This window comes from Neoarius graeffei, chromosome 2, assembly GCF_027579695.1.
Source record: "Neoarius graeffei isolate fNeoGra1 chromosome 2, fNeoGra1.pri, whole genome shotgun sequence".
NCBI classification, from domain to species: Eukaryota; Metazoa; Chordata; class Actinopteri; order Siluriformes; family Ariidae; genus Neoarius; species Neoarius graeffei.
In genome coordinates this window covers 73092640-73105126 of record NC_083570.1, presented here as the reverse complement: position 1 = coordinate 73105126, position 12487 = coordinate 73092640, and the positions used below count along the sequence as shown (strand labels likewise).

The window sequence follows — 12487 nt, the reverse complement described above, 5'->3', positions numbered from 1 at the left end:
CAGGGAACGTTGTAATCCTTTTGGTTTATCCGTAATAAACGTGTCAGCCCCCAGGTCAGATAGGCTAATGTTACGTGGTTGGGAGGGTGTCAATTTTTTTTGTAACATTCTAAATTGAGTACGGAAAGGACGTTTATGAAAAAAAAATACACTGAAAAACTCACTGTACACATCACTAGTGGTGATGCTTCTATGTTCAGATTTTGGGAAAGCCATAACTCCGTTCTCATTGAGGCCCAGTTCCATCCCGTAAACAATCATTTTGGTTTATCAACTACCTGCGCTCAAACATGTCACAGGAGAGGCTCAATGGGCTGGCTATGCTCTCTATAGAGCGCAAACTTGCAAAGAAGCTGGACTTCAATTACCTTATTGACGACTTTGCCACAGCAAAAGTCCGGCGCATTGCATTTCGCACCTGAATAGTTGCAGACTAAGGAAATGTTCAAACTGTAAATATGTTGAAATGTTGAAATAAAATGGTTGACTGTTAGAATGGGCTTGGAATACCTGTTATTTAAGGGTTGGAGTGAATGGAGACTGTGAAAAGAGGGGTTGGGTGTGGGTGGTTGCTGTGTGGCGATGTGCGTGCGCGCGTATGTATGTGTGTGTGTGTGTGGGGGGCCCCACTCAGATTATTTTGTCCCGGGCCCAGCCAAAGCTGTCAACGGCCCTGAATTCAGCTAAGAAACCCGAACTTTCTGCAAGGAAGCCCTGCTGCGATCAGCACGGCTAATGGCTACGACATGGCAAGTTTGCTTCGCTTGTGTCTCTGTAAAACTCCGCAAGCAGCAGTTTTAGACATTTTGCCCATGATTCTAGTTGTATATTCTTAAATTTTTATGTGTTTTTGTATACCTTTTGCACTTTTCTGTGTGTGCTGGTTCTTATTAAGATTCTTATTCATGTTTGTAATCATTTAATCACCATTTGAAGTTATTTCTACTTGTGTATATACTGTAAATATTTAGTGTTGTGTTATTTGCACATTTTATATTACTTTGTCTTATTTTCATATTTGATTTATACATGTGTGTGTGTGTGTGTGTGTGTGTGTGTGTGTGTATATATATATATATATATATATATATATATATATATATATATATATTTTGTCTATTCTTGTGTTTAATTGGGTTTGATAATTATTTATAATAATGTAAAGAGTTCATTTATTAAGTAAAAATCGTAAGAATGATTACAATATGTGTGATGTTTATTTATTAAGTCTTCAGTGGGTAGGCGGCGTGGGTTTCCTCTGGGTGCTCCGGTTTCCCCCACAGTCCAAAGACATGCAGGTTAGGTTAACTGGTGACTCTAAATTGACCGTAGGTGTGAATGTGAGTGTGAATGGTTGTCTGTGTCTATGTGTCAGCCCTGTGATGACCTGGCGACTTGTCCAGGGTGTACCCCGCCTTTCGCCCGTAGTCAGCTGGGATAGGCTCCAGCTTGCCTGCGACCCTGTAGAACAGGATAAAGCGGCTAGAGATAATGAGATGAGATGAGATGGGTAGGCGGCCATAAGGCCTTTCGTCAGGGGGGATAAATATGGGCCCCAGATCCCCCTTTGCCTAGGGCCCCCAAATAGCTTGAAAGGGGCCTGTGTGCGTCCCTTATTTTCATTTCTGAATGGTGGCAACCCTAGCCAAACCTCACTGCAAGCTCCTCTGATCGGAATGAAATATGAAACTATTTTCATCAAAGCTTACAAAAAGTTTTCATTTGAACACTAACAATACGTAGTGCATTCAGGAATGCCTTGGATATCCCTTACTTTGCTTGACACGAATACGAAAAACTAAAAACTCTTAAAATTACACCCTGCACAGGGCGCGGTTTGGGTGTTTATATTATAAACTTGTTGTGCTCTTCCGTGCCGCTGTGTGGCGCTGCTGAGTAACAGAACAGCGCCGCTCTGCTCTTATAACGGGACCTGAGAGCTGATTATTATCATCTGATTTAATTTTACAAAAATTATGTACTAAACAAGGTCGGGTAGTATTTTCCAGATGTCAGATCGTATAAAGAAGAGGTTTGGTTGGAATTTACTGGAGTTTTACTTCCTTAGTGCTCTTTTAGTGTGCACCATGCCTCGCTAGCTGTAGCTTGTGTTTACATTAGCGAGCTCAGTCTCCACAGAGAGTTAGCAAGCTAGCATTAGCGAGTTTATAGTTTTGTACGGGTTTTTTCCGCTCCTTTGAATGTATTTCCAGTGGTAGTCGCGTATGTCAGTAGTTTGTACTGACAGACGGTGCTCAGCTAAGTGTTGCCACTTATTTTTGCGACAGTTAAACTTTTTGTTGTTGTTGTTGTGCTGTGTGCCGCTGTGTGCAGTATGGGGATGTGTCTGCCCTGCCTGGGTGGAGCTGCTGGCGACGTCGTAGTGACCCCAGATCCTGTAAGTACATTACTGTTCATATACACGTTTGTCTGCTGTTTATGTTACAAAACGCCTTTTACAGCCTTTTCAGAGCAGTTAAAGATCTTACTCTGTTTATTTTCTGCCAGCATGCCTTGTTTTACTGTTTATTCTGGCCATCCCCTGACCCCGGTGTGTTTTAAAGTGCCCCTGAAATCAAAACTGGTGTTTCTCAGGTCCACTAGTGTTATGGACACCGATATGGTCGTGCTGTGTATCTATATCTAAAAATAATTTTGGAGAATTTCATTTCATACTTCGTTACTTCTGGAAAATGATGAACTTTTTTTTTTTTGATGACCTGTTCTGGACTAGTCTTGTGTTCGTCCAATGAAATGCTCTCTAGAACATGGATGTCCCGCCCCGGGGGCGGGTGTTGCTCTACAAGAGCATTTGATTCGCAGTAAACATGACGACAGGAGGATGGAGATTATATCAGATAGAACTTTATTGATCCCTTTGGGTGGGTTCCCTCAGGGAAATAAAAAATTCTGGCAGCATCATTACAGGATAAACCGAGAATAGAAAATAGAGAGAACTTCTAGATAAATTAAGTATTTACATATTCTCATCTCATTATCTCTAGCCGCTTTATCCTGTTCTACAGGGTCGCAGGCAAGCTGGAGCCTATCCCAGCTGACTACGGGCGAAAGGCGGGGTACACCCTGGACAAGTCGCCAGGTCATCACAGGGCTGACACATAGACACAGACAACCATTCACATTCACACCTACGGCCAATTTAGAGTCACCAGTTAACCTAACCTGCATGTCTTTGGACTGTGGGGGAAACCGGAGCACCCGGAGGAAACCCACGCGGACACGGGGAGAACATGCAAACTCCACACAGAAAGGCCCTCGCCGGCCACGGGGCTCGAATCTTCTTGCTGTGAGGTGACAGCGCTAACCACTACACCACCGTGCCGTCCACGTATACAAATATTAAACAAATGTATGAAAAAAGTGATGAAACCAGTTATACATTTTCCTTTTATTTCAATGGGAAATACTTTAATTACAGGTAGAAAGGTTGGACCACATGTCTTTATCTTTATTATTTAGATTAGATTAGATAGAACTTTATTGATCCCTTTGGGAGGGTTCCCTCAGGGAAATTAAGATTCCAGCAGCATCATTACAGGTAAAACAGAGAAAAGAAAATAGATAAACTTCTAGATAACTTAATTAAATGAAGTATTTACATATACCCAAATAAAAAGAATAAGATATGGGGAAGGGGGGGAAAAAGGGGGGGGCGAAGAGGGAAAGGGGGGCAGCAGGAGAGATATTGCACTTTATATTACACATTATATTGCACATTGTCCGGTATTGCTTATTGTTAGGCTAGGCTACTGTTCCTTCCTGTCCTCTGTCCTCCTGTTACCCCTCTTCTCCCCCCCCCCCCCCCCCCCCCAGAGATTTCATCACAAGATAAAATGTACATATGTTACAAAATATAATATAACTACAATAAAAAATGAATACAATGTACTATATATCAAATCCTCAGAGGATATCTGTCTCAAATTAACTTTATTCTTTGTCGTCAGCGCTGGCGCAACAGTGTTAAAGACTCTCAAGCTCGCTCATCTAACCCCATTGGGGGTGCCCTTTAATGCTTTAGCCAAGGTTTGGGCTTCCCCTCTCTCTAGAGAAACAAAAACCAGGGTCTTTAAGTCCTCGGTCGAATCTATCCTTCTCTATGGATCTGAGTCATGGTCTCGTACGAAAGCACAAGAGAAGTCTCTGGATGGCACCTACACATGTATGCTTTGCAAAGTTTTTGACATCAGTTGGAACGAACATTGGACAAACGATCGGTTGTATGGCTCCTTACCGCTCCTATCATTAATTGCCAAGCGCCGTCTGGCATTGTGTGGCTACGTACTCTGCCATGATCAACCCGCAGCTCAGGTCCTCCTATGGGAACCTGAGGTGAGGCGTAAAGTTGGCTGGCCTTGTACAACCCTAAAGATAGTCCTCGAACGTGACACTGGTCTACCATCAGATCTGCTTGGGATGGCCATGCTCGACCGGCAGGCCTGGCATGGAATATCGCTTCAAGTCACTGGCTTGCCGGATGGCTAATCGATCTATCTATATATCAGATAATAAAATTGAAAGAAAATTAATCTTATAGTGCAAGATCATATCTAAAAATTACACGATTTATACAAGACTTCTTAAAACGATCAGTGTTAACTTTTGGGCGGCAGCTGAAGTTCTTTCTGCAATTGTAATTTATTCTCTTTTTCTTTGGCATCAATTCGCTTAGAGGGTGTTGGCTTAAATACATTACATGTGTCATAGGATTGGTCCATGAATGCATTCAAGTCAGTCATGTTGATTTGTTGCAGTACTGTATCATAACCTGAATTACAAAGAATTGAGAAGGTGTAGGTAGGATGGCATCTGGACCAAACTACTGTGTGTGTGAGAGTGAAAGTTTGATCAAATATACAGTACTGTACCAAAGTCTTAGGCACATGTAAAGAAATGCTGTAGACCAAAAATGGCTTAAAATAATGAAATGAAATGTTTCAACATTAAACAGTAGTAAGCCGTAATAAATGAAACAAAGTCAATATTTGGTGTGAGATGACCCTTTGTTTGTTTAAAAAAAAAAAAAAAAAATAGTAGTCTCAGGTACGATGAGTGCAGTTTGATAAGGAAATGAGCTGTAGGTTTTACTGAGCATCTTACAGAACCAGCCACAGTTCTTCTGGACACTTTGACTGTCACACTCGCTTCTTAATTTTGCAGCAAAACCCAGCAGCCTTCATTATACTTTGTTTTTTAATCTGAAAAGTGGTCTCATATGTAATATGGTGCTCAGATACAAAAATTTTTTTTTTTTTTTCTGTAACATTTAATTTTGTTCTGGAAGACAAATGTTTGGGACTCTAAAATGTTTTTATGCTTCCGCCACCGTAAGGTGCAGGAGGCATTATGTTTTCGGGTTGTCTGTGCATGCGTCCTGAAACCTTGTGAACGCGATATCTCAAAGGCTAACTAGACAGGGACACTCTAACGAGTGCAAACCCCGCCTTTTCCCTATTAAAATACATTGGGCGAAAATTTCGAAGTTCTGCCATGACCTTGACCTTTGACCTCCAAAATTTAATGGTTTCCTTCCTGGGTGATTTGCAACACATGTACAAAATTTGGTCCAAATCGATCCATTGGTTCTTGAGATCTTGCAGACACACAGACAGACAGATACACACACACAGACTGACGCAGGTGAAAATAATAACCCCTCCGACTACTGTCGGCAGGGTTAATGAGAGGAATTTCACCAAACTTTCACCATTTGTGCGCTTTGGGACAAACATGAACTGATTCGATTTTGAGATCAAAAGGTCTAAGGTCAAGGTCACTGTGAGGTCAAATGTCTGTCCCGAAAACCTTGAACACAGTGTCTCCAAGGCTGATACAAGTAATTTCACCAGGTCAAGATTACTGTGAGGTCAAATGTCCATCCCCAAATCACAACTTCATAAGGCGTGTAGTCTACCGGGTGGAGGCATCCCCATCGACGCTGTTGGCGTCGAGTTCTATCTAGTTTGCACTGACTCAATAATGTAGATGTCATAAAATAGAAATCTATAACTATGTATGTATATAATATAGTGCCTAAGACTTTTGCACAGCATTGTACTTGACCACTACACAGTTACCTTTGCCACTCCATGCAATAGCACTGAAGTTTGTAATAATATATATTTAGCATCTTCACGTGCATTTCTTTTTATTTGCAGGAAACAAAAAGGCGACAGCTGGCAGAAGCTGCAGAGAAGCGACAGAAAGAGGTGATGGCTGTATTCCTAATTCATTTATAACTAAGTAGCAAAGCAGATTTACTTTCAGCTCTGTGACTAGTTGTAAACAACAGATTGTTTACTGATCTTTACAAGGCTGGTGTAACGCCTGCTGATTCTCTCAGACGCCTTTTACATTTTCAATGCATTTCTTTTTTGATTTTGAGCTTCTGGGCTGTTTCTGTTGATTCTCAAAAAGCTCATACTTGCTCATAGAAAACATCCAGTCCTTCTGACATCTGGTTTCATCTGAGCACGTTACTGGCCGTATGATCATATGTAGTGAATGTCTTATAAGAAGGATGGAGGCTCAAACCTCGATCATGTCTGTCTTTCCCATTTGATGCCTTCAAAGATAAGATTTAAAAAAAAAAACCGCGTCATATTAGGTTGTTCCATCCATCACATTTTATTAGAAGGCTTGAAATTGGTTTTGGTTTGCCCCTCATGTACATTGTGGGCCCTTTAGAGATTTTCATCAGCGCTCACCACTCGTCGAGCTGCTAAAGCGGCACGGTAAGTAGATGCTTTTCATCTCCACACTTTGATCTCCGTGTATTCAGGCAGTGTCACATTGCTGCAATTTTCTGTAGTAGCTGATTTGAAGCGAACGAGACTGATAACAGAGCAACTGCTTTTAACCACACAGGTTTCTCAAGTGTTTCTTGCACAAAACAAACGCTCACTTTCATTCCTCAGATCATCCCACGTTTTCAGCATGCTTCTGACGAGCACACTGCGCTCAAGCACCAGCTTGTATAACATGATGCTTTATCCTTTTTATTTATAAAATGTAGTTGTGTATACAATACATAGTGCACAAGTGGGTTTTTTGTTGTTTTTTAAAGAAAAAAAGCCACTATAGCCTGAGTTTTCTCATTAAGTAAGATTGTGTAAAGGTTTGAGCTTTTACTTTTCTGATTTTTAGATCACACACAGAGGCATCAAGAACCCGGAAGCAGTGGAAAGGAAAAAGAAAAAACAAGAAGAGATGGAAAAGCAGGCAATGAACACATCGCCATCGGGAGGCGGTGGACTTAGGGTAAATCTCATATGAAGGCACATTTAAAGGGCTGATGACACGAACATGACTCTATGCAATTTCTTAAACTATACAACATGGCAAACATGTTAGATTTCTGTTATAATTACGTGAAAAGAAGCTGTTACGCAAATATCCAACTTTTAATTGCACAGCGCAAGAAAACTGGGTCCGTGGCTCGTGGCCATGTTGTGACGTCAGCGGAAGAACACTCTGAGGTTCACTGGCTGTTCTACTCTGGTTCTACTCAATGGAAATGGCGCATGAAAACGCCGGTGAACTCTCTAGTGCTACCGTAGCTCTTCCTCTTCTGGGAGTCTAGAATTGTGTTGATCTCTTCCGAATAGAATCTATGATAGCCTACCCTCTTTACCCTTTGCCTCTCGTTGCTAGGCGGCAGTTACATGAAAGCCGCAAGCTTTCACAAGCAAATACATGACTGATATCACTCCGACTTTGATTACATTTATGATTATCATGTAGAATCTATAGCTCTACGTACCTTTATCTTATGTCGTTTCACAACACATGTTCTGACAGGAGGACTGTCTTTGGATCTGGCATAGCTACTAGTAGACCCCCTCCGGAATACTGGCAGTGTTGCCAGATTGGGAGGAATCCCGCCCAGTTGGGTGGTTTCAAGTGCATTTTGGTGGGTTTTGAACATATTTTGGGCTGGAAAACTTCAGCAGTATCTGGCAACAGATACCCACCAAAATGCACTTGAAACCGCTCAACTGGGCGGGAAACCTCCCAATCTGGCAACACTGTGTAGGCACTGCTGATGGTAGTAACACACGTTTGTGCTGAACTGAACACCCAAGAGATTCTTTTAAGCTGGGAAGGGTGTTAAAACAATCCAAATCGAAGTGTTCAGAGCACAGGACGGATGTTGGTGAGGGCTCCCACTTGTCACGAGTGCGCCTGACTTGCTTCACCCACTTCACATGCAGCTCGGGATCTCTGGGAAACTTGAATAAACTTACCCCATCCTTGTGGGTTTTGGAGCAAAAGCCAGCAACACAACGCGAAGGGATAATAACTAATAAATAAATAAATAAATATTAAAAAAAATCAGGGATGTGATTTTTTTCCGCGAATTCGCGGAATTCCGCTTTTTTCACCTCAAAATTTGAAATTTTTTTTCCAATTTTTCGCTCAAATATCCGCATTCATATCCTGTTCGTTCCGACTTTCAGTAATTCCGTCATTGAGATGAAACGAGGTATGTGATTGGCCCATCGCTCTGTAACAACCAATGAACGCGCTTGTTAGATAGCTGTACGTAAGCTCGCTTCAAACAGAGTTGAAAGATGGCAGCCTCCGTGATCGAGCGTAAAGATGCAAATCGAGTTAAAGAAATCGACAGAATAGTGAAAAACAAGTTCCGCTGGGAATGGTTGGAGAAAGAGGTTGCTACAGACGTTGGACATAATACCGTGAGACATTTGTTCAGGTCGGGGCGGGTCGTCTCTCGCTCAGGGGCAGAGAGAGATGGCGTGCTTGCTGGAGGCCCCTCTACGCATCAGCGTGTTATCTGTGAGTGTGTGTCGTTTGGTCACGAACAAACTCAGCTTTTTATGTGTGCGTTTTGTCCGACGTGGCAGAGCCGAGTGTGTTTGACAGGACACGGTTGTCTGGGTCGAGCTAGTGGGCTTTGTGTGTGTGTTTAGGGAGGCGAGAGGTTGGCTGCCGGTCACCCGGAATGAGTTCACGTACCGGCGCGCTGGGCGGAGAGGAAAGGAAAGATGCTGTTCGTCATTTAGTCCGCGGAAATATTTCCACTTTGGGTGTAAAATGACTGGAACATTTGCTCAGGGAACAGACCCGACACCAGAGTTAGCTCCTGAGTTAGCACGGCTTGCTAGTAGCAGTGAAGTTCTGTTACTTTACACTCAGGCTTGTTGCTACTTAGCCATGTAGCTAGCAAGAGCTTTAACGCACCGCTTAAACACAAGTCTGTCAAGGCCATTTATTTATAATTTAATCCTATTTTGGAGCATGTATAGCTTCTTCTGGCTACATAGAAAGTCAAAATATGTGTTGCAGCTGCCTGCTCTGGCTAACAGGCTAAGTGAAAGTGAGCGCTGCGCAGCTGGAAACGCCCCCTGTCCTGTTGCTCCACCGCGCTGATGAAGAGGAAATCTGTTGCACTGAAGACCAAACCGCTCCATAAGGCATATAGAGTGCACTAGAGAGACGACAGGGGCCCCCTGTGTAGGGCACTTGTATAAGAAGGAGGAAGTGATTTGGGATTGAGCCTTCAGTGTGTGTGTTATCAGCCAGGTTGTTAAATTTATTTATTTATTATTTTTAAAATTATTTTTAAAAAAAGTATGATAATAATGAATGAATGAAATGAACTTAATTAAATTTACAACCAATGTAGATACATTACATTATTTACACATTACCGTGATATCTAAGGCATAATTAACAAAATTTACAGCAATAAAAAAAAATTAAGGGCGGCACGGTGGTGTAGCAGTCAGCACTGTCACCTCACAGCAAGAAGGTCCGGGTTCGAGCCCAGTGGCCGGCGAGGGCTTTTCTGTGTGGAGTTTGCATGTTCTCCCCGTGTCCGCGTGGGTTTCCTCCGGGTGCTCCGGTTTCCCCCACAGTCCAAAGACATGCAGGTTAGGTTAACTGGTGACTCTAAATTGACCGTAGGTGTGAATGTGAGTGTGAATGGTTGTCTGTGTCTATGTGTCAGCCCTGTGATGACCTGGCGACTTGTCCAGGGTGTACCCCGCCTTTCAGAAATATGAGTAGAAATATTAGAGATATTGGCTTCTTCACAGACTTTTGAATGGATTCAGCAAACACATTTTTTGTGAATGTTGTTTAGTGAAAGTGATTTTTATTCTTGCATATGAAAATCCTCAAGTGAGTGAACACTGTACAGTTCTGTATATGAGTCAATTTCACAGAAGACTTTTTTTTTTTTTTTTTTTTTTGTCCGGACGTGTTTTGTTTACATTTTGAGATTTCTAAAACCTTTTTATCATCTCGTATGATAAAACATTATCAGTTCTACCTTGCATTTCAAAATTTGACTACTTTGGTTCATTGACTACTTTGTCCCCCCACCAGGGCGCTGCCCTGGACCAGCTGGGGGCCTGCAGCCCCCAGACCCCCGGCTAAAATTTTCAGATAATTTCACCAGCCCCAAATCACATCCCTGATATATACTAATAATGACAAACTGAACACCTGTCGCATCAACAACAAACTGGTAAGTTAGGAGGAAGGTTCTTTCGCTGACGTCATGTAGCTCCTCCTTCGTCTCCTGGGTGCTGCAGCCCCGTCAAATTTGCCCAGATAGCTGCGTTTTTTTTATCATAACTTGTAAAATAGGCGCCTTCGTGAATTAATATATGGATCATCGGGAATTACTTTTTATGTTATAAAACATCGCCAAAGATGTCAAAAACGTGTCATCAGCACTTTAAGCTGTAACCAGTTGTGTAATTTAGACTTATTTGCTTATTCTCTCTGTTTATTGTCTCTCTCAGTGGCAGGTGGGCTAGAAAAAGATGAAGAGAAGGCATCTGGTGTCAAATCGGCTCAACCCACATGAGCAGTGTTAATCATTCAAATGAGAAGGGTGTTGTGTGTGGTTTTTTTTTTTTTTTTTTCCCCCCACTTTCTCCGCTCTCTTCTTTTAATCTATGCTTTTTGGATTGGTGTTTGTAGCATATAGACATTTTGCCAAGCTTCCTGCAAAGGAAACCTGATAGGATGGAGCTCTTTGGAGGTCACGCGTCCTTTATCATGCCGAGACGTGGTGTGCCAACCACCGGAACTCTGACATAACCAAAGCAGCAATGTGTCTTTTTATACACTTGTTTATGTATCACTACTGAGTAGCATGGCAAGTTCACGCATCATCCAATAGGGTACTAATGAAGAAGGATCTTTTTATTTTTCCAAGAGTATAAGTGGTTGAGATGAACATAACACTAATGCACATTTCTATCACGTTATCACGGATTGATGTAAGATGTTTGGCACGTTCTGTTCACCACACTCCTATATTTTATGATTAATTTATACTCTGCTGTGTTTTGGTTGGAGGACTGTAGTGCAATATAAATTATTTGTTCTGTCAGGATTGTGTAGAAGAATGAATACTGATTTGGTATTTACCGTTACCCATCTACAGAACAATAATAATAATGAATGTTCTTCTGTTCTAATGGTAAATGAAGGTCACTGATGGGTTATTCTTGTGTTATGTTGATTTTTACTCTGATGTAGAGCAGCATATTATGACCCAACAGCCATAAGTGTCCGTTCCCGAGTGTGTGCAATGAGGCAGTGTCATAGTTTAGCTTGCTCAGCTATAGTGCTCCTCTCTTGTGTAATGGCTTTACTGTATCACTGAAATCCAGGTACAGAACTGAGCTGTAGATTTTATATTAGCATGTCTGTTTTGTTTTTTTTTAAAGAAAGGCTTATAAAATATCTTTACTACTAAAGCTCCTAGTACTAAATGTGCTTGCCAATTTTCCCCAAGCCTTGAAATTCTGACCCTCAGCATCTGAAGGGTATAAGGCCGCTGTGTTTAGTTTAATGGGCTTGAATAAATTCCTAATCTAAATTTCATCTGATTTTCTGTGTGATATTTCTGCACACGCACACACCTGAAACACAGAAAATTATATTAGTAAGTCACTTGGTGAAAAACTACTTGAATAGTTTTTTATATATATATATATATATATATATATATATATATATATATATATATATATATATATATATACACACAATTATATATATATATATATATGTGTGTGTGTGTATATATATATATATTATGTGTATATATTATGTGTATATATTATGTATATATATATTATGTATATATATTATGTGTATGTGTATATATATATATATTATGTATATATATTTATATTATGTATATATATTTATATTATGTGTATATATATTATGTATATATATGTGTGTGTGTATGTATGTCTTTTGGACTGTGGGGGAAACCAGAGCACCCGGAGGAAACCCACGCGGACACGGGGAGAACATGCAAACTCCGCGCAGAAAGGCCCTCGCTGGCCACAGGGCTCGAACCCGGACCTTCTTGATTTGAGGCAACAGCGCTAACCACTACACCACCATGCCGCCCTCTGAGGAATGTTTGTTTAAAAAAAAAAAAGTGAACTGATGCTGAAGTGAACAGCAC

The 12487-nt window shown here is 41.3% G+C and overlaps 1 protein-coding gene across 1 annotated transcript; it reads left to right on the top strand.

Annotated features, from left to right (window-relative positions):
• Nucleotides 1-1892: 1892 nt before the first annotated feature.
• Nucleotides 1893-11889, top strand: svip (small VCP interacting protein). The gene is made up of 4 exons (XM_060909562.1): nucleotides 1893-2398; nucleotides 6180-6230; nucleotides 7168-7281; nucleotides 10797-11889. Exons 1-4 carry the CDS (start codon nucleotides 2336-2338, stop codon nucleotides 10809-10811), a joined length of 243 nt encoding a protein of 80 aa, XP_060765545.1. The 5' UTR covers nucleotides 1893-2335; the 3' UTR covers nucleotides 10812-11889.
• The last annotated feature ends 598 nt before the right edge of the window (nucleotides 11890-12487 follow it).